The sequence below is a fragment of the Zalophus californianus genome, chromosome 10, assembly GCF_009762305.2.
Source record: "Zalophus californianus isolate mZalCal1 chromosome 10, mZalCal1.pri.v2, whole genome shotgun sequence".
Classification (NCBI taxonomy): Eukaryota; Metazoa; Chordata; class Mammalia; order Carnivora; family Otariidae; genus Zalophus; species Zalophus californianus.
The window spans coordinates 15,229,718-15,256,579 of NC_045604.1; the positions used below are offsets into that span (position 1 = coordinate 15,229,718).

Below are 26,862 nucleotides of genomic sequence, written 5' to 3' on the forward strand. Positions count from 1 at the left end.
TGGAATTGGTGGTCCCCAGACTTGAAACAGACTGTTCCTGTTTTCTTTTCTGAGACTCATTGAGAGGATAATATAAATTTAGGGTGGGAATGGGGGCTTCAGTTAAATTAATTTATGATTCTTTATCTACTGTTCTTGTATTTTACTTTATAGATTAATACAGATGTATGGATAAGGTTCTATGTTATTTATAGCCTGTTAATTTTTTAACTGCAAGCCTAAAAAGGGGCTTGAGAGAGCATGAAAAAAAGAATGTTTTTGTGAATACTTTCTTCCCTGGTTCTATATGTATAGAAAGTGGTGTGACGTCTTGTGCTCCAGGATAGGCTGGAGTCTTTAGGGTTTGTTCACTCCATCCTATTTGATTCCATTCAGTTGCAAAGGAAAGTTAATGGATCTGCTTTTTTGAGCCAGTAAAGCTCTAGCCAGGCACTTAAATAAGCAACATCTATCTGGAGCAAAATATGCATGAAAATGAATCATACTGCTAATTCAAAATAGAACCAGTAACCCACTTCATCTTTGTTCAAATAAAGTACTTTTTATTCAAGGAAATTTATTTATAACCAGTCTCTTTCCAAAAAGTATTTGAGATGACTCCTTTTTATCTGCATTTGAAACCATTTTCTGGTGCCAAAGAAAATGAGGTATTTGTCTTCAGCCAAGTAGCTCCGTAAAATTTAAGGGCATTAAATAAAATTCAGGACCATTAGGCAACAGCTAGTTCATCCCTTCACGTGCTCTTTCATCTTTGGTCTTTGGCCTGACATTTCCTCCTTGGATCCCCCAGCTCGCTTTCTCCTCCACTGAATCACATGACCCCCTACCCCCAGCTTTTGAGAACATGCCATGATAAAAATACTCCCCCCGCAAAAAGAGTATATTTTTCCACCATTAGTAACAAGGACCTTTCCGTACTCTTCTTAAATTATCTTTTCCTGAAAAAACAGCCTCTTCCTCCCAGAGTCACTTGGATACTCTTTCCTGCTGATCGAATGCTTCCTCTTGCCAGGCAGAGGACAAAGTTGACAGGTGAATTACTTAGAAGGAACGTGTATGTATTAGTGGTAGCCGTTAACTCCAAGAACGGAAATTGACCCCATGTTTAATTGGTAACTTAAGGGGACACTTACAGACATTTTGAGGCTCCATAGGTGTACAAAGTAATGAACTGTTTTAGAAAAAAAATTAAATATATCTGTACAAGAACACAAACTTTTGGGGCGCCTGGGTGGCTCATTCGGTTAAGTGTCCGACTCTTGATTTCAGCTCAGGTCATGATCTCAGGGTCCTGGGATCGAGCCCCGCATCAGGCTCCGCACTCAATGCAGAGTCTGCTTGTCCCTTCCCGTCCCTCTTCTTGCGCACTTTCTCTCTCTCTCTCAAATAAATACATAAAATCTTTAAAAAAAAAAAAAACACAAACGTTTTACATATTGCCTTCATTGCTGTTATTCACCACGACTTGTATTGCTCGTTTTTAAAATCTTGTTTTCATTTAAGATGTACAGGCAAGAGTCCTCCTGAGCATTATTTTATCTTTTTTCGTATCCTGACATTTGGGTGTTAGAAGGTCTCTCCGATCTAATCTGAGCAGGGCTAGCTTTATATTATCTTTGAATAATTCACATGCATATAATTTTGTCAATTTTGTGCTTGCGTTAGTTTTGCCTAGAACACACAAAAACTTACTTTACCCTATGATCATGATAAAAAGTGTATTTGTCATGAAAGGAGAAGTTTAGAGTATGTTTATTTCCAGAAATTGCAGTGAAAACTTGGTAGAGGAACATGTATTGACACATCACACTTGCTATGAACATCACTTTTTACCATTTTACAGATTTTTTTCTTTTATAAGATCTCTCTTATAAGACCAGAAGATCCATAGTATGGATGTTAATTTTACTTTTATTCAATTGGTATTTTCATTGAAAGTGTTACTTAAAGATCTGAATATCAACTTTTAGAGAAAGCTTTGTGCCCAAATATTTGCAAGGAATTTTAAGAGAGAAATTTCATAAGCTGTCAAGGAAACACCCAGAAGGAAATTAATTAGTGTTACTACTTGCTTTTTAGGAGTGTTGACTTTGTAATTATGTAGTCAGTTGATGAATCTAATGATTTCATTAGAACCAAAAAATAAATAAAATAAATGTTAATGAAAGCCTTTGTGTAACATATTATATATTTCAAAAGTAAATCTCCTTTTAGTGGTTCTTCTTGAAATTCGCCATTGACAGTTTTAGTCAAATCAGCTATATTTATGGAAGGCTAGCTGCTTTAAATACTGCACTGTAATAACAGTTATGGTGTTATTAATTAATATGGGATAAGTAGCAAATAGTAGCATCCATGTTGCTCCTTAATAGCCTCCCATAAAGAACTCTATTACCCCATTCATGGGGAAGAAGAGGGATAGTAATAATAAATCATGGGTATTTTTATGGGCTTATAAGTGGGGAGGTAAGGTGACTATTTGGGGTTTCCCCAAAGCGAGGCTAGTAATAGAATGGTGTTTACTTAAGCACTGAAGATAGTCAGCATGGCCTGGTCATCTTTTATTTTCGGATGCCACAACCGGCCCAGGTATGATGCCAGATTTTTTTTATTTTCCTAAAATATGTAGATTAGAGCTGGGTTGTATTTGATGGGATAGAACCGATGGCAAGAGAAGAGACAGATCTGCTGATGAGTGCAAACAGAAGGAGCAGCATCTGTGCACACACAGGGATGAAGCAGGTAGGAGAAGTCTCTCTGAGGGCCTTTCTGCTACCATTTCTTGTCAAGACCTGGCAGAATGTCCTACTGTTAATCTCAGGGTCATAGTTTGAGGGTCATGTTGGGTACAGGTTTTAAAAATAATGCAGTTTATTTTGAGATGGAAGATACTATGGTACTTTATTTTGGGATGGAAGATACTATGGTACAGACTATGGGTTTGGAAGCCAGAGAAATTTATGCTGTTCCTTAAAATATGTTAAGTTTAATGATCTAATAAAATATCATGCAAAAAATGCTTGGTGAGAGTGGACACTTAATAAAAATTTCATGCCCCTCCTACTTTGCTCTTAATAATGGGGTTGTTAGTAGCACTAGAAGGAAAGTACAAAACTGAGATTTCACTTCTCAAAGCCAAATTAGCTTCTTACCTCAACCGACAAATTCTGAAGTTGAAATGAGTCATAATAAGGATTAGTCAGGGAAGCTTGAATTGAACCTATTTCTCGTGCATGTGTGACTCCTTATCAGTCTCCTACTACTTATAATTGCTGGATTCACTTTCTGAAATTAGCAAAGGGGAAAGCAAAGGAAAGACAGAAACCTAGCCGCTTGCAATTTTCTTCCCTGCCTAGAATGTTAGGGTAAGAATAGGACTATAAAAATATAAATACTTAATTATTATTATTAGGGAAATGTAGAAATAAAACTATGGAGAAAGTGTAGATTCTAGCAGATTAGAAAAGGTTCTCTTGTTTTTAGTTTCTCCTATCTTTTTTTTCTTTTCTGTCTCTTCTATCTTTAAAAAGTATAGGCAAACCTCTCTTTTATATTAATCCAGTAAACACTGTAATCTGGTTTCTGAAGTTAGAAGTCCCTATAAGCCTTGTTACCAGTACTATGAGTGCCCAGCTCATATTTTTAAGAGTGTGAATGAGTGTGTGTGTGTGTGTGTGTGTGTGTGTGTGTGTGTGAGAGAGAGAGAGAGAGAGAGAGAGATGGTCCTCAATCTATTTCAGGTGAATTTCTTGAAGGAAGGGTTAAATCAACTGGTTGAGCTGATTTTACTCTCCAGTGGTGATATTTTATTTATATGATAAAATGCTTGGAAAGTGATTAATTTGTCAGGGGAACATCTTGTTACTATAAATTTGCTGAATATGTAATAAAATTGCCATAACATAGATAGGAAAATGAAGATTTTTAAAACCTGAAATAGCCAAAGGGTCTTCTGTATTTCCCTCAGTTTATTTTCACTCCGATTTCTCTCTTTAAAAACAACAGCCTCAAAAGAGCCCTAGCTTGCAGTTGAGGGAGACACTGGAGCTGGTGAGGCAGGAAAAAGGGGGAATATAATGGAAGAAGCAGAGATAGGTTGTAGACGTTGGTACCTCGTTCTCTCTCCCTGGACCAACGATGACTGATACATCCATTAAATTTCAGCCCAGGCTGATTGACTGAATGGATTTATATAAATTAAAAAATACAGGTCATATACCTTTTCTGATAGACTGTAAATGAGAAATAGGAATTCCTTTAAACCCCAAAGGAGGAAATCCATAGGCGAGGCTTTCTAGTCAATAAAGCACTTATAGTATCAACTCTTCTTGCTGTTTGTACAATAAGTTTTAGTTAATAGACAAATATTATACCATTCTTTGCCTGACTCTTTTTAGTAAGGGGTAATTTGTAAATGAATTCACCCAGTGTTGGAGACTTTCCAGCTTTTGTTGCAGTTTGAACTTGTGCTTTCCAGACATGAAGGAGGCAGAAATCATTCTTTGCTTCATTTTTTTTTTTTTTTAGTGTAACAAGTGAAAATGGTATTAGTTAGGGAACAATGACTTTTATTCACACCCATTCTCTCAGCTCCATGTCCATTTGTCCACTGGAATGAGCCACTTATCATGCTTCCAGGTTTTTCCTCTTTCAACATCAAGAGTTATGAGAGGAAAATTCCATTTTTTCCTGGCCCTCCATGACAGGCAGACTGAAGACTGTGGTCATTTGGATTAAAAACCCATCCATCACCACCAGCCGGCAGGGTATTATGATGTCTCCTTTGAATATATGAATTCCACACACCGCATGTTAGAAGTCTAAGAATGCCAACTTTTTGGATAAATAATCATCCCATTGGTGATGTACAGTATACTTTGCCACCTTTTCTCACTTTTACAGCATTCTTGCCCTTATCACCCATAACATAAATCTTCTGCTTTCATATTTAATAAAACTACGAGGGTAACAACCCCTTGTACTCCGTATAGTCAACCAATCACACACCATCATTTGACTATCATTTTTTGTTTTCTTGCAACAGATATTTTAGTAGATCGTCTAGTTTAGGCTTGACAGCATATTTGATACAGCAAAGCAGGTAAATAAGTGGATGACCTTATTTATGTGCTGGCTATGACCTCAGCATGCAGTCCTCAGTTTCATGAGGGTCTGTGGATAGAAAGATGGATGAATGAATAAAGTTCCCAGCATCAGTCAGCGTTATTATCTGAGCCTGCTCATCTGTCAGCTGAGTTTTGGAGAGTGGGAAGAAATATGTACATGTGGGGAAGGCTAAGACAGGAGTGACCATTTCTCAAGAGATTCATATTTTTGAAGCCTCCATTTTCCTGACTCACAGGATTTTGGGTTCCTGAGGCATGGGAGAGAGGCATCCCTTCACCTCTCACACGGAGTTTCTGAAGTGATGAAAGCAAACTCCTTACTCCACTTCCCAGTCCTGTCTCTGATCTCCCCCCACCTCCTGCCCAAGTTTATTTCTCACCATGGACCTTAGTTTCCTTATCTGAAAAGTTCATGTCTACACACTAACCTTCACTTACTGTGGGTTCTGTGGTTTCCCATTAAACAGGCTCAGATGGAAGCCTGAGGACATTTATGCTCCAGGAGGAGCCTTGAAATCTTATGTATCTAACTAGTTAGCTACTATGTAACATTGGTCAAGTGTTTCATGAGAGACTGCACAAATTTTTCTCTTTTTTTATTGTCCCTCAATATTCCCTCCCGGACTTTGGGTAAGAACAAGACTATTCCTGCCCTGTCTGTTTGCCTTTTGGCAAATGGACAGATTGACTGTCGTAGGAGAACCTCGCACAGGGGGCAAGTGGAGGAGGCAGGGACTAAGGTCTCAGAGTGGGACCTAGCAGGTGCTGAGGCTGAAAACGATTGTCACTAATATCATGCCTTGGAGTAACTCCAGTTTTCCATGCTTCTTGCATGAAGACTCTGCCTCTAGTCAGAGGCATCACACCCCACCCCGACCCTGAAGTGGTAATAGGTTTATCCACACTGTCTCGTCTTGTTCTCCTTGTGGTTAGTGGCTGAAATGGTTGAATGTAGTTAAGTGGTTTCAGAAGTTGTCTTTAACTACATTTTTCCCCCAGATCTGTGTTAAATTAATTGTTATCCGCATGGAATCTGATGGAGGGCTCTAACCTCATTAGTTTCTTGGGTAGCTTCCACACAACTGTAATTCTTAGCATGGAAATTTTGACCTTCTCTGAAACTCACATTTTCCTTTGGAATAAGATCCCATTACTCTTCACAGCCAGCACCATTTCTTGCACATAGTAGACACTCACTAAGGATTTGTGAACTGATTTAAAGCTCTGCTAAAAACAACCTCTTAATCTCAGGTACGAAGAAGTCATGTTGTATGATATTGTAGAGCTAATGTTGGTGAAAAATCAGTAAAAGTCAGAATGCATTATCAAAATGTTTAAATAGAAGTAAATCGCAGGGCGCCTGGGTGGCTCAGTTGGTTGAGCGACAGCCTTCGGCTCGGGTCATGATCCTGGAGTCCCGGGATCGAGTCCCACGTCGGGCTCCCGGCTCAGCGGGGAGTCTGCTTCTCCCTCTGACCCTCTTCCCTCTCGTGCTCTCTATCTCTCATTCTCTCTCTCTCAAATAAATAAATGAAATCTTTAAAAAAAAAAAAAAAGTAAATCACAACAGATCTCTAAGTTGTGAGAACCCCAGGTGAGTATGGATTTATATTTCAGGACTAGGTACACATTTACTTTTAGACTTAATTATTCCAAAGATTAAAAAATGATATCTGTCCTACAAATGTATAGTAACAGTTTAGATTTACATAAGGCTTTTAAAGTTTTTCGAAGAGTTTCGTATCTGTTTTCTCTTTTGAGTCTCAACATTCCCGTGCAGTAGGTAGTATAGGCATTAATTAGTGCCCCCATTTTAATTGAGATAACTGAGGCATAGTGAGCTAATTAATATATATTAATTTTATAAATTGATACAGTTAATTAACTGCAATAACTAATTGGCCAGGAAGTTCCACCTAATATCTAGCCGTGGTTTTCCATGCTGTGAAATAAGTCGGTTTCTCCTTATTAGAAGGCTGTAATCCTATTCTTGTAGCAATTAAATAATGATCATACTTTAGCCTTCTCCTTTCTCTGGTATAAATAATATAGTATTTTCTAAGTTGCTCAGTCATTTTGACTGTTTAACTTATTCTTTGTTCTTGGTCATTTAGGAACTAAGCTGCTTTTGTTTCATTTTGGTCACATTTTTGTTATTGTGGCTTCAAATAGTCATCAAGATAGATCATAGCACTTATTTGAGTATGCAGTTGTTTAAAAAATTAAAGCATTGAAAAATAAAATCGTGGGGCGCCTGGGTGGATCAGTCAGTTAAGCGTCTGCCTTCGGCTCAGGTCCTGGGATTGAACTGCGCATGGGGCAGGCTCCCTGCTCTGTGGGGAGTCTGCTTCTCCCTCTCTCTCTGCTCCTCCCCCATGTGGGCACGCGCGCTCTCTCTCAAATAAATAAATAAAATCTTAAAAAAAAAAGAAAAAGAAAATCTTAAGAAGATTCAAGTATTAGTAATTATAGGTATAACTACAATTGACATATTTAGCTGGCTGTTATAAAGTATTGTTATGAAATCTCTGTGGTGCAGCATTTTATAATTCAGAGTACAGAGTTTAGACATAGAAAGTTCAGGTTCAAGTTCTGGCTCTGTCACTGTCCCGTTTCCTCATTTGTAAAGTAGACATAAAATTTGTCCCACAAGGTTGTCTTGAGAACCAGTGTGTGACTAACCTTTTTTCCCAGCATTAAAGAGAAAATGAAAAAAATTGTTTCCATATATGATCTTGGGGCATAGGGGAAGTCATGTCAATGTTTCTTAGCATTATCTTGAGACTTCAGTACACTCTCTGAGAAGTAGGAGAATAGAGGATCATCTATACCATCGTCTTTTTGACCTTGACTAACTGGTATCTACAGTCAGAGTTTTGTTATTTAAAGTAATGTCATAAACACATATGAGCCAGACAGAGAAACCCATGTGATCAGGTTTATAATAACATTAATAAAAAATAACGATGCCTTCAATTGACATAATACCTTGCAGTTTATTTACTTATGCATTCAATACAAATCTATTAAGTGACAAATTTATTAGGTAGCTAATATGAGTTCAGCATAATACAAAATGCTGAAGATACAAAGTCAAATAAATAGGTGCTATCATCCATGTCTCCTAGGTAAATGCTAATTTAAAAAATACTGTTTTGAGGGAATCCTGGGTGGCTCAGTTGGTTAAGTGTCCTATTCTTGATCTCAGCTCAGGTCTTGATCTCAGGGTCATGAGTTCAAGCCTCACAAGGGCTCCACAGTGGGTGTTGAGCCTACTTAAAAAAAATTATTATTATTTTAAAGATTTTATCTATTCATTTGAGAGAGAGGACATGAGCAGAGGGGCAGAGGGAGAGGGAGATAGCAGACGCCCTCCTTCAGCAGGGAGTCTGATGCGGAGCTCGATCCCAGGACCCAGAGGCCTAACTGACTGAACCACCCAGGTGCGTCCCCCCAAAAAATTATTTTGAGATTATTGTAGACACATGCAGTTGAATGAAGTCTCCACATCATTCATCCAGATTCCTTCAGTGGAGATATCTTGCATAATTATCGCATGGTATAACAACCAGGAGATTGATATCGTTACAATCTATACACCTTATTCAGATTTCAGCAGTTTTACTCCTGTGACCACCACTACGGTCAAGATATGATCCCAGGGTCCTGGGATCGAGCCCCACATCGGGCTCCCTGCTCGGAGGGAAGCCTGCTTCTCCCTCTCCCGCTCCCCCTGCTGTGTTACCTCTCTCACTGTGTCTCTCTCTGTCAAATAAATAAATAAAATATTTTTAAAAAATATAAAGAACTGTTTCTTCACATGGTGTTAATTTGTTTTTATATTACACTTTATTAAAAAAATTCTAGTTTGTCAAAGGAATTTTAGCTTGATTGATTCTTATATATTATGGATCACTAGGGGTGGAAAAACCTCTTTTGATAATGCTTATAATACTTATCTCCCTTCGTTTTTCATTCTCTGTGCCACTATCTTCATTCAGGTTTTCCTCATCATTTATCTGGATGGATATAATAGCTTCCTAATTGGGCTTTACACACTGTGAGTTCAGAGATCTGGCCTGTTTGTTTTAACAGGTTACATGCCTGAAATGTAACAGGGTGAATGAATAATGGGCAGTGCTTCAGCCAAAACTGTGTCTAATAAAAACACAAATTGTTCCTTTTCTCCTTAGAATTCTTTTTTTTTTAAAGATTTATTTATTTATTTGGGGGGGCAGAGGGAGAGGGAGAGAGAGACTCTCAAGCAGGCTCAGAGCTGAGGGCAGAGCCCAACACAAGCCTCGATTTCACGACCCTGAGATCCTGACCTGAGCCGAAATCAAGGGTTCCATGCTTAACCGACTGCGCCACCTGGGCGCCCCCTCCTTAGAATTCTTTTTTTTTTTTTTTTTTAAGATTTTATTTATTTATTTGAGCAGGGAGCCCGATAAGGGGCTCGATCCTAGGATCATGACCTGAGCCAAAGGCAGTCACTGAGCCACCCGGGTGCCCCTCTCCTTAGAATTCTTAAGCAGCTTCCCAGCACCTACAAAATGACATCTGTTCTGCATAGTGTAGTGTTTTTAACTTTCCACAGTCTGGCCCAAACTTGCTTTCTGAACCCACAGCTGATTCCAGATGCCTTATAGTATTCTTCACAACCACAGCCTCCTTCCTTCTCTGAGCATACTCTGTGCACTCCCACTTCTGGGCTATCCTTCTTCATCCTAGAATAATATCTTTCTTTTTGCTTACTGATATCCTTGTAAATTCAATGCTGCCTTTGCACATAATTTTCATTTGATCTTCCCATACCTACTGTGAGATACACTTGCCACTAACTGATTCAGCAACTGACATTTGTAGATAACATGTCAGAGCCCACATGACAGTGTGGTGAACTCAAGGCCAGGTCTTCTAATTAAAAAATCTTAGAGTCCTTTACTACTCTGCCCTGCGGGGGTTTTTTGTTTTGTTTGTTGTTTGTTATGTGTTAAATCAAATCTCTTGGCAGATTTACTCTGACCTAAGGAGATCTCCAAATAGCTTTTCTATGCTTTATCTTGGAGATTTGGGAGATGATAGGAACAATGCTTTAATTTAGGAAATTTGTGCTCCCAAATTCGAAGCCCACCACTTCTAGTATGTGTATGAATTCATGATTTATTCATTCAACAACCAAGGCACAGAGTGAAATTTTAGAGATAGAGAACAATTAAGGCATAGTTCTCTCCAAGTGGAGGGACAGAAATATAAGAACATATAGTTGACCCTTGAACAACACAGGAATTAGGGGCACCGACACCCCACACAGTTGAAAATCTGCCTATAACTTTTGACTCCTCCAAAACTTAACTGCTAATAGCCTACTGTTGACTCGAAGCCTTACTGATAACGTAAACAGTCGACGGACGTATTTTGTATGTTGTATGTATTATGTACAGTATTCTTACAATAAAGTCAGCTAGAGAAAAGAAAATATTATTAAGAAAATTAAGAAGATGTATTAAGAATACATCTACAGTTCTGTACCGTAAAAAATCTGCATGTAAGTGGACCTGCTGCATTCAAACCTATGTTGTTCAAAGGTCAGTCGTACATTAAGCACAATGTGCGAAGTGCATTTGCAGAAACAGGCTCATGGTGTTATGGGAGCATCAGGAGGAAGGAGTGTCAGGAAAGACTTATGGAGACTTAATAACTCAGTGGAGTTTTTACTAATGAGTAGGTGCTAGCCAGCAGATGGGGCAAGGGGCCGGGGGGAGGCGTTCCAGAAAGAAGGGGAAGCTGTTGGGTGTGGGGAATTAGATATTGTGAAGCACAGCATTTATAGGAGCTTCAAGGTGGGGAGCAGTGAAATTAGGGGCTGAAGGGAGGGTGAGACCTGGACTCCCTGGCTGAGGCGCTTGGTTGCCAACCTGTAGAGTGTGTGGAGGCATTGGAAGGAATAGATCGTAAGCTTGTCCGGATTTGTCTTCAGGAACACACACAAATTTATAATTCTGCAGAATCCTTCTTGCAGGAAGATAGGTATTAGCTGTATAATCATGCTGTTTCTCCCTGCTAGTGCTAAATGCTGTAACCTGTGTGTAGGAAAGTTAGAAAGGGAAGAAAGGTGCTTTGTGATTTATTTCCTTCTCTGCTAAGGAAAGTCATCCAGATAGTCTTACATGTGAAGCATCTGGTAAATTGGGGATGAAATAATTTTTTTAATTTGTTTAAGTTACTCTACAAGTTTTCTCTCTTGGAAGCTTCTTAGAAATTCTACATTTCTCTTGAAATGCCTAATTTTACCTACTCAGGTTTTATAGATTGCACCTTCTCCCCTAACACTTTTTACTTTGTTTATACTTACATCCAAACTATATTTTAAAGAATCAGATGAATCTACTTTTATTTCCACTTCTTAAAAATCTCATTTTTTTGCCTTTATTCTATCTCCCATAGTACTTACTTCCTTGTCACAAACACAAAACCAAGCCAGGAAAACTTTTTTTCAGAGCCCACCTTGAATTACATAACAAAGACATACCACCACATTGCCACTCACATACCTAAGGCCATTTTAAAATGGGCCATGTTTCGGGGGAAGACAATGGGGAATGAAGTCAGGTGCATGACCTCATGAATGTATGGAATTATTTGTGTTTACAGTAACAAATATTTTATAAGCTTTTATTTATTTTTTTTTTATTTTCTATTTTTTTTTTAAGTGAGCCATAGGCCCAGCATGGAGCTTGAACTCACGACCTCAAGATGAAAAGTTGCACGCTGAGCCAGCAGGCGCCCCCAGATATTTTATAAGCTTTTAAAAACAGGATACACGAAGGTGTCTATCATTCTGATCAGTAGAGTATTATTCACTTTGGGTCTGATTTTTATTTCATCCCTTGCTTTATTAGTAAGTTAGAGGAAGATCTAGCCTAAGAGATGGAAACCCAGAATTTGGACTGGGTTCTATTCTAATTCTGGGTGTGCTTCAATATGTCATCTGTCTCCCTTCCCTGATCCACTGTGTCCTTGTGTACAAATGAGAAATAGAACTAGCTGTTGGTGAAAAATTTGTTAGATATGGTTGAGACTGGGTATAGAATATGGGAATCAGTGGAAACGTCTGGTCCTACAATGTAATGGAGTTTAACCTATTGCTTAAAAAATGTTTTTAGATCAACTTTTTAAGATAAAACATAAATACAGCAAAATAGATATTTTCCATGCACACTTAGATGAGTTTTGACAAGTGTGATCCATCCAACACAATCAACCACTGGTTTCCATATGCCCCCCTCCTGGCCTTCCCCACCTTTTGCTCCAGACAACCCCTGGTGGCTTCCATCCCTACAGATTAGTCCTGCCTGTTCTAGAACTTACATGAACAGAACCTGCAAGGATGTACTCTCTTGTACCTACCTTGGTTTTGCACATCGGGATGTCATTGATATTTAGCGATGTTGCGTTCTCACAGTTCATTTCTCTTCTATTGTTGACTAGGATTTGGTTGCTTCTATATATTAGTTTGTTTATCTATTCATCAGTGACGGACATTTGATTTGTTTTCAGCTTAGGGCCATAATGAATAAGGCTGTGATTACACATTGGCGTACAGTTCTTTATGTGGACATATGTTTTCATTCTTAGTAAATATGTAGGAGTGAATTGTTGTGATATGCTAAGTGTCTGTTTAACTTTTTAAGAAAGTTCCAGACTTTTATTCCAAAAAGATTGCACCATTTTATATTCTACCAGCAATGTAGGTGAGTTCCAGTTGCTCCCATTTATTTAGTGGTATCACCTAGGAATTTTAGCCATTCTTATGAGGGAGAAGAAAATAAAAATTTCTCTTTAATTTACAGCTGTAAATAGAAACCCTAAAATTATAAAATATAAATTGCTACAAAAAACTTAGGGATATTAGAGTTAGCCTATCTTATATTTTATCATCTTTATTATCTTAAATCACTGATATTTATGACACTGCTGATGTTTGTATAGGTGACATATATATATATATATGTTCATGTGTGTATAAGCATATTTATTCTAGTCTCAAGGTTTTTCGTTTATTATGGTGTTGCAAACAGTTGATCTTCTTTTATAATCTCCCAAATGCCTTAAAAAAAATCAGGCTTTTCTTGGGTGCCTGGGTGGCTCAGTCGTTAAGCGTCTGCCTCAGCTCAGGTCATGGTCCCAGGGTCCTGGGATCGAGCCCCGCATCAGGCTCCCTGCTCGGCGGGGAAGCCTGCTTCTCCCTCTGACCCTCTTCCCTCTCATGCCGTTTCTCGCTTGCTCGCTCTCAAATAAATAAATAAAATCTTTAAAAAAAAATCAGGCTTTTCTTGTAGTTAATAGTTGAAAATATATGTATACCTGGTAAATCAGAAGATTCCATCAGTAAAATGAGAGATTCTTTCCTGAAAGTACATATCTTTAAATGACAGACTTAGGATTTCTTTTTAATTGGGTCTTAAGATAGTTCCAGCTAAGTGGTAGACTTTACATATTAAAGTTTTCTCTACCAAAAAAAAATGTATTTATGGGTGATAATCATGGCTGCCATGAAAATAAATATTTCGATGACAGCCTCTCCAATGACTGACTGAAACTGAGGGATTGATATCATGGAACCCACCTAGTGTTCTAACCTACTGGCTTAGAGAACAAAAGGATAATTCTTCTAATGTTCATAGAAGAATTAGGTAGTGAGCCAGTTGATTAAACATGTAATCAAAACTTCTCACCCCCATATTCAAACAATATCTTTTCTCATTTTGTAATGTTTGCCTGTGGATCTTTATGTACTATTGCCTTTAGAGATAACAAATTTTCACAGACTTAGAAAGCAATAAAATACATTTAACACTAAATCTTTACAGAGCATAGTTTAATCTTTCTCTGATGCAGAAAGCACTTTATAATTTTATAGCTCCACAACCTCATTATTGTGAATGCCAGTTATTATATTGGCCGAGAGTGGAAATGATGGTGCATCAAAAGTATGTGCTAATAGAATCTTAGATCGAGGGAGGTGATTGCGTGTTTACCGATACACATCTCTTTATTTTAAATTACATATGATTTTTTCCATTTCTATTTCTCCTAGGTGTTTCCTCCGCCCTGCTCTACTCTTTCTGAATATATATACATCACTCTGTCGAGTTTCCATAACAAAAATACAATTCCAGGCTTTCTTTATGTGAAAACCATGACAAAGTGATTTTATAGCCAGTTCTGAAAGTGACTAAACTTGACAACAATTGTATTTTATGACAACCTCTGCTTTCATGTCCCCGGCCTACTTTTATATCAGCATTTTTCTTTTACCCCAAATATGAACAATTTCATATCTCTGCATTGGCTGAAAACAAATCCCTTTACCAGGAATACATTTAATGGAGAAGAGCATGCTTCGCTTAAGTCACCGGAGCCTTAACACCTTAACTCTATAATATTCAATTTCTCACTCACCAAGAACCAAAGCCTTTTTTTTTTTTTTTGGTGGTGGTGGTTTGTGTTCATAGGGGTTGGGGAAGAATTAGTATTATGGAACTAAACCAGATTAAGGGGGAATGTGAATTAGATTTGGTAACAGATGGTGCTGTGGAAATTAAAGGTTCTTTGCGAATGGAAATGACAGCAGCTTGCCTCTGTTCTCTCTGCCTGTCCCGTTCATGCACTTGATAGACGGGTATAAATCACAACAATCCTGTCTTGACAGCCAATTTTGAGAATTTGATCTGGTTAAAGACATGGCTTTCCTGCTCCACTCACCGAAACCTGCTTCTATTTTATTTTTACACAGCACCTTGTCATATTTAGAAAAGCAGATTCACCTGCCTCCTCTTAATGAAAATTTTCTTAATTACAGTTTTAGCTCTTTAGTGTTAATTACTTTTCCATTCAGCCTGAATTTTCATCATATCTCTGAGGGGAGGGATTTTTCTTTTTTCTCTTCCTCCCCCCCCCCCCCCCGCTACCCTTTTTACTCCTGCACATGCTTTTGTTGTTTCTAAAAATGCTTTTCATTGTCAGAAGTTGTCAGGGGCACGATTTGAGAATCATAATTACCCAAATCATTATTTTTAAGGAGAGAGGCTTTCATGTGCTGTAGGAAAGTTACCAAATCAGAAAAATTATGAAAAGTGTGAGAAGCAGTCACCAAAAATAGCAATTATTTCAACCAAATTGCGTGAGAAGGTGAGTGACAACACTTGTTTTGTTTTGTTTTGTTAATGAGGGTTGTAGAAATATCTGCTCCATTGGCTAAAATAAACCCCACCAAGTAAAAAGATGTGACCCCAGCGTGGCAGAGCCAGTATTATGTCCATATTGACCTTGCGATGAGCTGGGAAATCAGAATGAAAATGCAGACTCTAAATGAGTGACTAGAAATATTGAACAAATTGCTTGGACCCTTTACGTCCAGGTCCTCAGGTCTGACAAGCTCAGGAGACAAGAACTCAGGTTTTCTCTTACAAATCCACGTGGCATTTGGGCTTACCACATATCAAGGAAAAGAAAATAGAAGAGAGGGGAAAAAAAAAAAATCACTCCAGAAATGAAGAGAAGATTCTTTGAGCGAGCAACTAACAGTTGGTAGAAATGAAGCTTCCTACTGGCAGTCAAATCAAATGTAGTAACAACTCAGCGGCGCCCTGCTGCTTGCTGACAGCGTGGTGTCACACACTGGGACAAACACTCACTTAAACACTGATTGCAGGGAATTGCCCCTTTCCGCCAACGCCTCCCACCAAAAATGTAATGAGCAAAAAGAGAATCATTTCTAGGAAAAACCAAGAGTCCTGCTCCCCAGCTCCCCCCAAAATCATCACTGCTGTATTTGTCCTTTTGTAGCCCACTGGGAATGATTCCTCAGTTGAACGTTGTTGCTGTTATGCAGCAAGTGGTTTCTGTAATTATTCCTTCGCCTGCAGCATGCACACGCATGCGCACGCGCGCACGCACGCAGGGCCATGGCCCCCAATGGTGTCTGAGAGCAGCCACCGCCAAAGACTTGGAGGTGTGGGGAGTGCGCGTTAGTGCAGTAACCCTTCCTCTCAGATGTAATCAGAGTTACAGACCAGTGTGGTTTTTGAGTAAGATAGGATTTTTTTTTTTAATGGCGGAAGTTACTTTAGAAAGCATGTGGGCGAATCCTGTCATTTAGCAAGTGACGACCCTGAAGGTCGGAGTGGTACAGTGACGTGTCTCGGGTCACACAGTGCCACATCCAGAGCTGGAGCCCACTTGCCTAACGTCGTCAAGTGCCATACGAAGCAGGGTTTCCTGAGAAAGGGGAAGAAGACAAGCAAGCCGTGGGAACTCTGGTGTAGTACTTTTTTTTTTTTTTTTTAATTCGTCTTTTCAGAATTGCAAAGAAGATTTAGGCATGTTTCTCTGCATGTTTGGTTTTGGACCTTTGAGTAACAAAGGACAAGCAAGTCCTTCCTGTCTGAACTCCAGGCTTGTTGATGGCTTCCCTTGGCTTCACTGGATGCTGTCTCACTGCTGAATAATCCCTTTTTACAAAACTCACTCTGCCACAGAACAACAACTTTGTCATTTCTATGGCTTGAATTAGGTGTATGTGTTTATGTATGTTATTTTCCCTTACCTGCAAAGGGTGGTCCATGTGTTTCAACTTCACCTTCTCTTCAAGCAGCTAGCTCACTGAAAATGTTCAAAAAAGGAGGACAGGGGAAGATTTAGGACTAATTAATTAGCGATTTCCCCTCTTCCATGCCTCCCCCCACTCTCCTACTTCAGCCAAACAACACATGATACCAACTGAATATAATCCTAACCTGTGCCCTCATAGATCACCCAAGACCAGCTGCCTTTGCATCTAGATGTTAACCACTGCAGACGAAGCTATTAAAAGTATAACTATAGTTCAGCCGATTGTCCAGGAGGGAATGATGTGGTTTATTGTCTCTGGTTGCACTGTGGATCTGTCTAGTGTAGAGATGTCCATATGTGCACAACCTTTATTTCAACAATGATTCCTTCTTAGTATTTAAATTTTCTCACGACTGCAGTTCACCCAGTTTCAGGTATGTTTTCGAGTTCCACTCCAAGTGAACTGGCCTATCTCCATGAAGGCGGTGGGTTTATTGGTCATTGTAATTGCTTTTGCAAAACAAAACACCCTTTACTGAGTAAAGGGTGACGTCAATATCATGATCTCAGTATTCTTGCATCAACTCCTGGTAGCATTCCTATTTCCTGTTTCAGTGTAGCAAAGAGAATGGGAGAGGGAAATTCAGTCAGCCCGAGCTTTCATTGACCTGGTTTTGATTTGTGAACTCCATCACTGGAGTGTGTGTGTAAAGCATCTGTATTCAATTGTAATTTGTAAAGATCAGCGCATAGACTGTCTATGAGTTGAGTGTCTGTTTACTTCTCCTCTGGTGAGATGCCGCCAGAAGGCCTTCATTTAGCTGTCAGTCCTCTCTTGTTGTGTCTGCTTTTTCTCTTCATTGTGCTCCTTGACTGCTTGAAAACGGAATTGTCTGAACACAAGCAAACTTTATTGATCCATATTTCTGTTTGAAAGACCAGGGATTTGTAGAAGTAGGAGACTATTTCTTTTCGCTAGAAAGCTTACTATGGAGGAGGTCTGCTCATGAGCGTAGTAAATCTCTAAGAGTGAATAAACATTACATTCAGCATATATCATAAGCTTCATTTTGATGATTTATCTTATGCAGTGTTTACCCCATAGTAACCTTCTTTTCTAACAGGGGTTCCCACCTCTTGCCCGAGGCTATTCCACTCTGCCCTGGGAAGAGTGACGTGATGACCACATGGGCAGTTGCTACCCAAGTGGGTTGAGAGTGCGGGACACTATTTAAAGCCCTCTGGTCCTTAGGGTTCTTGGTCCCAGGTGTGTAACTTGTGTCAGGTAAGAAATACTCTTAGGGCTCGGAGTTGTGCTTGTTTGTGCTTCTGTTGTGCATTTGAATTTCTGACTAGGCATTTCTTGAGATTCTCCTTTAACATCCATAGGTGTCATGGAGTTGGGCACTTGTGAGGATATAGTTAATTAAGCTGCATTAGGGCAAATATACACACTTGTTAAAACACTTAATTTGCCTCAATAATATTGATTACATGGCAGAAGTTTGTTTGAACTAAATGGTATTTTCCCCCCACTGTTACACTTCTTGAATGTAATCTGTATAATAGCTAATAGCCATCATCAGTTAAATATCATGTTAGTTATAAAGTAATGTCATAAGAATTGATTTGGACTTGGCAGTGGAGGAGAGCTCTTCCTTCAAAGCCGATGTAGATGATTAGCCAGAGTTTTAAGCAGAATCATGGTTCCTATAAACTGTGTATATTTTATAGACTTATAGCTACTCTATATTACATGAGTGCCCATTATATTAAAGAAAAGCTCAGACAGTTAATTATGCAAAACGTCATATATGCAATTACCCAGCATTATTATGCATTTAACAGTTTTATTGATTTGCCAGTAGCTCACTTAACTGTATTCAGGGCTATAAACAAGGGATGTTCACCCTTAGATTGAAATAGGCCCAAGAAAACAAGCTAAGGATAAATTACACTACTAAGCACCTCTGCATCAGATCGAATCCTTAAATACAGAAACTGTCAACAATCATAATGTGCAACACATTGTGATATCACAGGACCATTTCTTTTCCCATTAATAAAGTTTATCAACCAGGAAGCACCAGAAATCATCTGGCAATACAAATTGAAGCTACTGCAATTTCCTACATCTAAAATAGTCTGGATAACTTAACAAGGTGATCAGCAGTGGCCTCCAGCTTGCATGGCACGATGAAATGGGATGCTGGTATATTTATAGGTATTTTCTAACACATGTGCTTACAACACCCCCAGTCTTGTTAGGCTGCATGCTCTTATTAGTGCATTTCTCCAGCCTGTTTTCTGGGCCTTCATTGCTGAAAATGAAGATTCTCCCTTTACCTTCCTTTGCTTTAGATATAACAAGGGTGGAGGTATGGGGTTCTAGAGTCTACCTGTCAAAGTGGATGGCCGGCCATTCCTGATTTACCTGGCACTGAGGGGTTTCCAGGATGTGGGATTTCAGTGCTTAAACCAGGATGGTCAGCCCAGTGTGATGTCAGATCAAAATTGCAAAAGAGATCACTGAACTCTAGAACCCTAAAAGTAGGTGGGATTTCAGCAAGATCCTTCCAGGTCTTGATTTTGTCTTTAGCTATGCAGTCATTTTCAGGGGGTGCTTGCTTTTCAATGAGTATCCAGAAATGAGTTAAAAGTCTCTTATTGTCCTAAATTTCCTTTTGTGATGTAATACATAGCCTTTTACAGAATCAGGGGAGCTTTCAAGCTTCAATGGAGGCCCTGATAATGTTTTAAGGAGCTAGCTTTCTGTACCCACACCGCCGAGCCCCATTTCTCGTCAGCATCTCAAGCACCAGCTTTGCAGGGAGCTGTTTGCTTACTCTCGTTCTTGATGGGGTGGGTTCGTTCAGACTAAATGAGCAAGTTATTTGTTCGAAGAATCAAGAAGCAGCATTACTAAATTATTGCGATCCCTGTTATGCAGCAATCTGTTCCATTAGATGGGCCTCAAGGTTTATTAAAGAAGGCCTAAAATTATCCAGAAGTGTGTGTGCGTATGTGTGCACGTGTGTTTTATTCTTTCTGAGCATTGTGGGTCAGGATTTACAATTCTTCCTTTACAATTAATGATCTCTTTTTGTTAGGTTAACCAGGCAGACCTTAAGATATTTCTTATTAAAAGAAAAAATCCTTTCTTTTCCTTCCCCAACTAAGCCAGTGTACCTTAATGCAATGATGATATGTTAGACCCAGTAGTTGTCAAAGCATCGTATTACTGTGATGCCATAATGACACCCTGTCTCTGTAAAGTAGTCATGTTTTCTCAAATCACACGTTGCACCGTTGATTTCTGACATGACACTTCATTCGGTTGCTTTCCCTTTTCTTCAGCATCACCATTCTCTGACAATAGCAGCTGGTGCCCATTTTGTTACTAAGTGATTCACATTTTGCCACTTTACGAGAGTGCAATTAGTTGAAGCAGGGGGGAAAAAAAAGCTCATTGTAAAGTAGGCGCTTGAAGTTTTAACTCAGGCTGCAAAGGGAGCGGCTGGGGTCATGGACTCTGAAGCCTGGGACGTGGGGAGCTTGGCATAAGTCTTGGAAGTTTCCTTCCGAGCACATTAAAACAAAACAAACCTATAGGCTAATACTTTTTTTAATATTTTATTTTTTTATTTAAATAAAAATACTTAAATTTTGAATCTGGTGATTTCAGAAGGTAGAAAACTGACCCGTCCTCATAGATTCATTCCTGTTTTGAATCGATAGTGATTAGGTAGCAGCACCGGAAAACCTTCTTTTTCAACCCTGAAATTCTGTGATTCGCTAAGAAAGCTAAGACTCTCTTCTTATTTGTTTCCTATTTGTAAACTTGCAGGTTTGCTGGCTTCAATGTGCTTACCTGAAATTTTTGGATACAAATTGATATAAAGTGTTTGGAATTTATAATGAAGATGGGTACCTTTTGGGGCCCTTAAGGATGACAAGGAAGAAAATAAAACAGTGACTTCTTTAGTTGGCATTTATTTAGCTTATTAAAAAGGTGTCTACCCTTGGTATGGGTATAATAAAAGTTTCAAAAAATCTTGTCTTAGTATGACAATTAGGAAACCCAAAGAAGACCTGTGCATAATATGTTCCTGAACAGAATTTCATGCACGATTTTTTTTTTAAGTAGGGAAATAAAGTAGCAAATAGTTTTGAGTTTGTATAAAATTTAAAGGATGAAATACAGCTGCTGAAGAACTTATCTGTTGATGAAAAGCATATAATATATATATATATGACTGTGGGACATTGTTGTTATGCCAGTGTTTAACAAAAGTATGGCTAAGCTGCTGTGAAATGCAGACCACCTCGGTTGGACATGGACACATGCATGTGGAAATTCTAAGGGCGATTCATTCAAGGTCGCACATTTACCTGTATCTAGGTAGAATCTCTGAAAACAATTAAGCTTGATAATTATAATATAAATTGAATATTAACTTACAGATTATCTTCTTCTTTCCCCCTACAGCAACCACTTTAATTGATTCTTATTCTTTCTCTCTTTCTCTCTATACATGCGCGCATCTAACACAGTTAATTAACTTTCAAAAATTACATTTTGAAACAGTCCAGCAGGTAAGAAGTTGTATCTGCCTGATCGTTAGTATCTAACACCAAAGGTAAATTTTACCCTTGCTGGCTCTTGAGCCAAGCTAGGAAGCATGATCATCAGAATTACTGAGACTGCATCTCAAACCATGTCAAAAATGCCTCTTTATAGAGGACTGGACTCACCCTAGCCTCAGGAAGGCTGTTAAACCCCTCGAATTTTATTTATTTATTTATTTATTTATTTATTTATTTATTTATTTATTTTAAAAAGATTTTATTTATTTATTTGACAGAGAGATAGAGAGCACAAGTAGTCAGAGCGGCAGGCAGAGGGAGAGGGAGAAGCAGGCTCTCCGCTGAGCAGGGAGCCCAACGTGGGGCTCGATCCCAGGACCCCGGGATCATGACCTGAGCTGAAGGCAGCCGCTTAACCTACTGAGCCACGCAGGTGCCCAAATCCCTCAAATTTAGTTTCTTATACAGAAACAAACTGTGGGTCTCGACATAGCTTGTTTCTCCCTCCAGTTTTTTCTCAGGGTGTTTCCTCAGAAGTTTTTTGGAAAGTCTCTTGTCTTGCTCCCTTGTGCTTCTCATCATTTCTCTTCAAATAATAAAATAAAAGCAAGTGTACTGAGACTTTAAAATAAATATTTCCCATATTTTTCTACACATGTTATTTCTATTCGTACTTCTTAACTAAATTTAGATTTGTATTAATCCAGTGTGACCTAAAATTTCTGCATTAACAGCACAATGTAGAATTGGGCTTATTCTCTTTGGCTACAGATAAAGCCATCATCTTGAAAATGGCTCTTTCTGACAAAAAGGTGTTCTTTTGAAATAAAGTCTTATTCACTACATTCCTCTTAGAGTTAATGTGAATTTTAGTGCCTCTAATTTTAGATTGAAGTGAAGTCTAGAATAAAACCCACCAGCTGACAATTGAATTTATAGATAGTTGTGAATATTTCAGGCTTGAATAATAGAGCTGTAGAATTTCAGAGACAGAGAGGAAGAGAATTAAGCCCCGCTGTAGTTTTAGGGTATAATGTAATGGTGTCTAGGAAGTGTTCAGTGTAATGAGCTAAGTAGTAATTAGGAGACAACTGTGTTATTTCAGAGATTTCTGTTTAGGTGTCACTCCCAGCACTGGAGAAGGTGACTCAGCTGGGGCGGACCTGCGGCCGGTGGGTGGCCACCACGGTCCCTCTCCATTTATCAGGGTGCTGTGGAGGTTGTAGGTCTCTGTGTGTGGTGTCACTTCTACCCCTGCTTGCTTGGCTTTTTAAAAAGAATTCTGTTGGCTTCATGACATTTCTGCACTGGACTTTGGCATCGGACCCGAGTTCCAATCCTGACATTCCTACGTCCTCACTCTATGACTTTCAGGACACTGTGTGACATCTGAGGCTCTGTTTCCTGAAGAGGAATGCCTCCCTCACAAGGTAGTCTTGAGGTTTAAATGAGGTAATATGAGTAGAGTGCTCAGGTTAGTACCCGCCACATAGTAAGTGTCAAATGGCAACTCTGACTGTTCCTGTTTCCACTTGGCAAAAAGTATTAATTAAGGAAGGAACTCATTGTCTGAAAAGAAACACATATAACCTACAGCACAAAACCAGTTTGCTCAGTTTCACTTACAGCTACACTGGCCAGACCTTGTGTAGGAGAAGATAGTGCCACTTTCCAGAGACTTCCCCGACATTTTAACTTCCTAACGTCCTTGCTTCCGTGCAGGCTATTGCAAAGTTATGGATTGAGATTTTGGAGGAGACAGCTGGCTGGAGACTCCCTATTTTTCAGGGACTTCAACAACGTGCATTTGACATGTAAACACTTGGTGACTTAAAATAACCCTTCCATAAACGGGAAAGCAATTCCTGGCCTTGTTTCTTGTGAATCAAGAGTTCTGCCAACTGTAGAGGTCCATGAGGAAAAGCCCGAGGGAAAGAAAATTGGGATGAAATTGACCACAGATGATACAAGAAAAGAGGCTTGGGGGGGGGCGGGGCGGAAAGACGGCCTGGAGAAAACGTGGTATGTTTTGTGATCAAGCCACTCTCCTCTGGAAAAAAGGAAAAAAAAAAGGGTGCCTTGAGGGCAGATGGTGAAAGAGTTAATTGTCATAGCTGTGAGAAATTCAGTGCCAGAGAGAGGAAAGGGGAGCAACCATGTTTTAGTACCCTAATAACTTCTAACTCTAGTCCAAGATCATAATGTATGTGCGAGCAGTCCAGTAATTATAAGGTAATAAGTGAAGTGGTGGGGTAAGTGCTCTAAATTAAAAGGAATTCGCAGGGCTGCTGTAAGTCAGTGCCGACCCGCTTTCTTTCAAACGTTGACTTGAGGAAAAGTGCTTCGCCCAGAGTGCAAGCAGGGAGACAGGGAGAGCGATCTATTAATTACAGCGCTCATTAACAGTGACGGGTACAAGGCAGCAGATGCAGAGGGGAGAGGACACCGTAGTTCAGGCTGGCGAGGGGGACAGTTTTTCTCTCGCTAGCTCTTGAGGAAAGGACAACACTAGTAGGTGGGCGAAAGCAGGAAGGTATTTTTGTGGATTTCTTCTTCCTGTTTGCACTCTTCACATCCTGATACCGTTTTACTTTAGAATGCAAAACAAAATTCCCAAGGTGCAGTGTACTTGTGAAGAGGCAAATTTTTGCTCTTGATGCTTTGCTTTTGAGACAGCCTTCTTGGAACAATTCAGTGAACTCCAATAGGAAATTTTTATTTATTTATTTTTTCTTTAAAGGAACAGGATAGTGGGGGGAGGGGGACCTGGAGGAGAACATGAAATTTGGGCAAGGATAAAATATCGTTAGATTTATAGTGTTGGAGATAATTGAATCCCTTTGGTTGTATTGTGACTACTCCCTCAAATTTTAGTGAATGACCATTACCCCTGTGGGATTCCTATAAATCAACTTTCCACTGGGAAGCAATTAGCTAAGTCCCCTTCTCAACTGTCACCTCTTGTTTCTATAGCAGGCTCTCAGAATGTTCTTAGAGACTTTGCTAAAAGGGGTTTTGCACTATGGCTAATCGGAAAGAAAATAGGACCAATTATATCTTTTCATCTAATTACCTTTTCAGAAATGTAATCACTCATAGGTCCAACAAAGGAAGAGGGCAGTATGTTTCTTCTAGATAAGAGAGATAGTTTGTCAGATTAGATGCCTCATCATATTTCCTTTTAGGAGGTTTGATATTAAAAGACTGAATGAAAGGGGGAAGGGACCGTCACAAATCTCATTTTTCATGACAAAATGTGATACATTCCTAGTTTGCTGAATATAATACAAAGTGTCAGATTTATGGACTTACAGGTATACTAAAGGCTCAAATGGCTTTTCCTGATTCGTCTCTTAAACAATGGCAAATCACACATGCAGGCACATGCACATATGTATTAATCAGTGTTGGTGATCGTTTCACTAAGTTTTGTGGGCTCTAGGATATCATCCTTCCATATTGGCTGGAATTTTATACTTGATGTCTTTCTCTATTGCTAAATGGCTATGAAATAGAGCCATAAATGAAGAAGCAAAGTGATTGAGGATATATCCCCTATGTGTCTTAGTCAGATCAATAAAAGACACAGTTATGCTTATGGAAGCGTGTTGACAAACAGTGATTACAGAGCTGAGGAATCATCTGTTCGGTCTTGAAAATAAAAGTTGGATTCTGCTCACAATAAAATGATGGCAGCGTCAGAACGTGGAAGGGAAGAGTAGAGGATAGATCCAGTTTTGGAAATGATACGGACTTTTAAATCACTCCTCTTCCATGGGTAAATTTAGAATCTGGAGTGTTGATTTAGATATTGACAGTGGTTCTGAAGGAGAAAAGTAAAAATAAAAGGAATTGGACCCATTAGAGGTTTTGTTTATGGCTTGTCTGGGCACTCTGATGTAACCCTGTCATGCCCTTATGCTGATTACCTTCTTGTAGAACAAGAGATATTGAGTAGAGAATGAATGATGTGTACTCCCAGCTCTTAGGCCCGGCTCTCAAAGAGCAATGTCTTTAACATATGAATTCTATTTTTTTTTCCTCCTTTCATCCTTCCCTTTGACTCCCCCCCCCCCCTTTTTTTTTCCTCTCTTCTCTTTCTTTCTACCTCTTTTGGACTCTGAGTTTGACCCTTTCTCCTTTTTTTCTCTCTCTCCGTTTGTATCTCCCTACATCTCAGGCTTCTCTGCAGAATGTCAAACAAAGATCGACACATTGATTCCAGCTGTTCGTCCTTCATCAAGACGGAACCCTCCAGCCCGGCCTCCCTGACGGACAGCGTCAACCACCACAGCCCAGGTGGCTCTTCGGACGCCAGTGGGAGCTACAGCTCAACCATGAATGGCCACCAGAACGGACTTGACTCGCCACCTCTCTACCCTTCTGCGCCTATCCTGGGAGGTAGTGGGCCTGTCAGGAAACTGTATGATGACTGCTCCAGCACCATTGTTGAGGATCCCCAGACCAAGTGTGAATACATGCTCAACTCGATGCCCAAGAGGCTGTGTTTGGTGTGTGGCGACATCGCTTCTGGGTACCACTATGGGGTAGCATCCTGCGAAGCCTGCAAGGCATTCTTCAAGAGGACGATTCAAGGTTAGTGTTGCACCTGGGAATCCCCTGCCCTCTTCCAGCCTCGTGTGATGGTTGGCTAGTTGGTTCTCCTTAGTTCTTATCCTTGTTAATCAAGTTGTACAGTCTTAATTCTGTCTTGAGTACAAAGTAGAAATAGGTTACAAGAGCTTGTGGAGGAAATTATAGAATAAACTCTCCCAGATAGGCCTCCTATCAGTTCTGCTTTCACCATTAAGCTCTAAGGATGAAATGATATTGAGCTTTGGGTTAAGAAAAGCACTTCTGTTATTGGAGCAACGTGGGTCTATACAGCTGCTACAGTAGTATTTTTGGATACTACTATAGTATCAGTGGTATTTTTGCCTCTTTGGTTCTTCTTGCAGATGCGTGGAAATAATGAACAATTTAGAGCAGTGGTTTTGAAACTTGAGTGTGTATCAAAATCACCTTGTAATCCTGTTAAAATGCAGATCACTGGGCCCTACCCCCAGAGATTCTCACTCATCACATCTGGAGTAGAAGCCCAAGAATTTACGTATATATTTTTTAAAGTATTTATTTATTTATTTATTTATTTATTTAAGATTTTATTTATTTATTTGACAGAGAGAGAGACAGCGAGAGAGGGAACACAAGCAGGGGGAGTGGGAGAGGGGAGAAGCAGGCCTCCCACTGAACAGGGAGCCCGATGCGGGGCTTGATCCCAGGATGCTGGGATCATGACCTGAGCCGAAGGCACGTGCTTAACGATTGAGCCACCCAGGCGCCCCAAGAATTTATATGTCTAACAAATTGCCAGGTGATGCTGATATTGCTGGTCCAGGGACCATGCTTTTAGAACCACGACTCTAAACAAATTTAATTGTCTACTACCTTCCTTCTTTCTCTGTAGTTGGATATACTTTCCTCACCTTTTTAATGAATTTGTAAAAATTGTCTTCCAAATTATTCCTAATTA

The 26,862-nt window shown here is 39.4% G+C and overlaps 1 protein-coding gene across 6 annotated transcripts in view; it reads left to right on the forward strand.

Annotated features, from left to right (window-relative positions):
- The window catches only part of ESRRG (estrogen related receptor gamma), a 615,169-nt gene that overhangs the window by 410,460 nt on the left and 177,847 nt on the right, over nucleotides 1-26,862 (forward strand). For 5 of the 6 annotated variants that reach the window (XM_027613055.1, XM_027613054.1, XM_027613056.1 and 2 more), the window contains one exon: nucleotides 25,510-25,925. In XM_027613055.1, the coding sequence (XP_027468856.1) occupies nucleotides 25,523-25,925 (403 nt within the window). In that variant the 5' untranslated portion in view covers nucleotides 25,510-25,522. Of the gene's footprint in view, nucleotides 1-17,907; nucleotides 18,028-25,509; nucleotides 25,926-26,862 lie in introns of those variants that run through there. The other variant, XM_027613057.1, reaches the window with a different exon arrangement.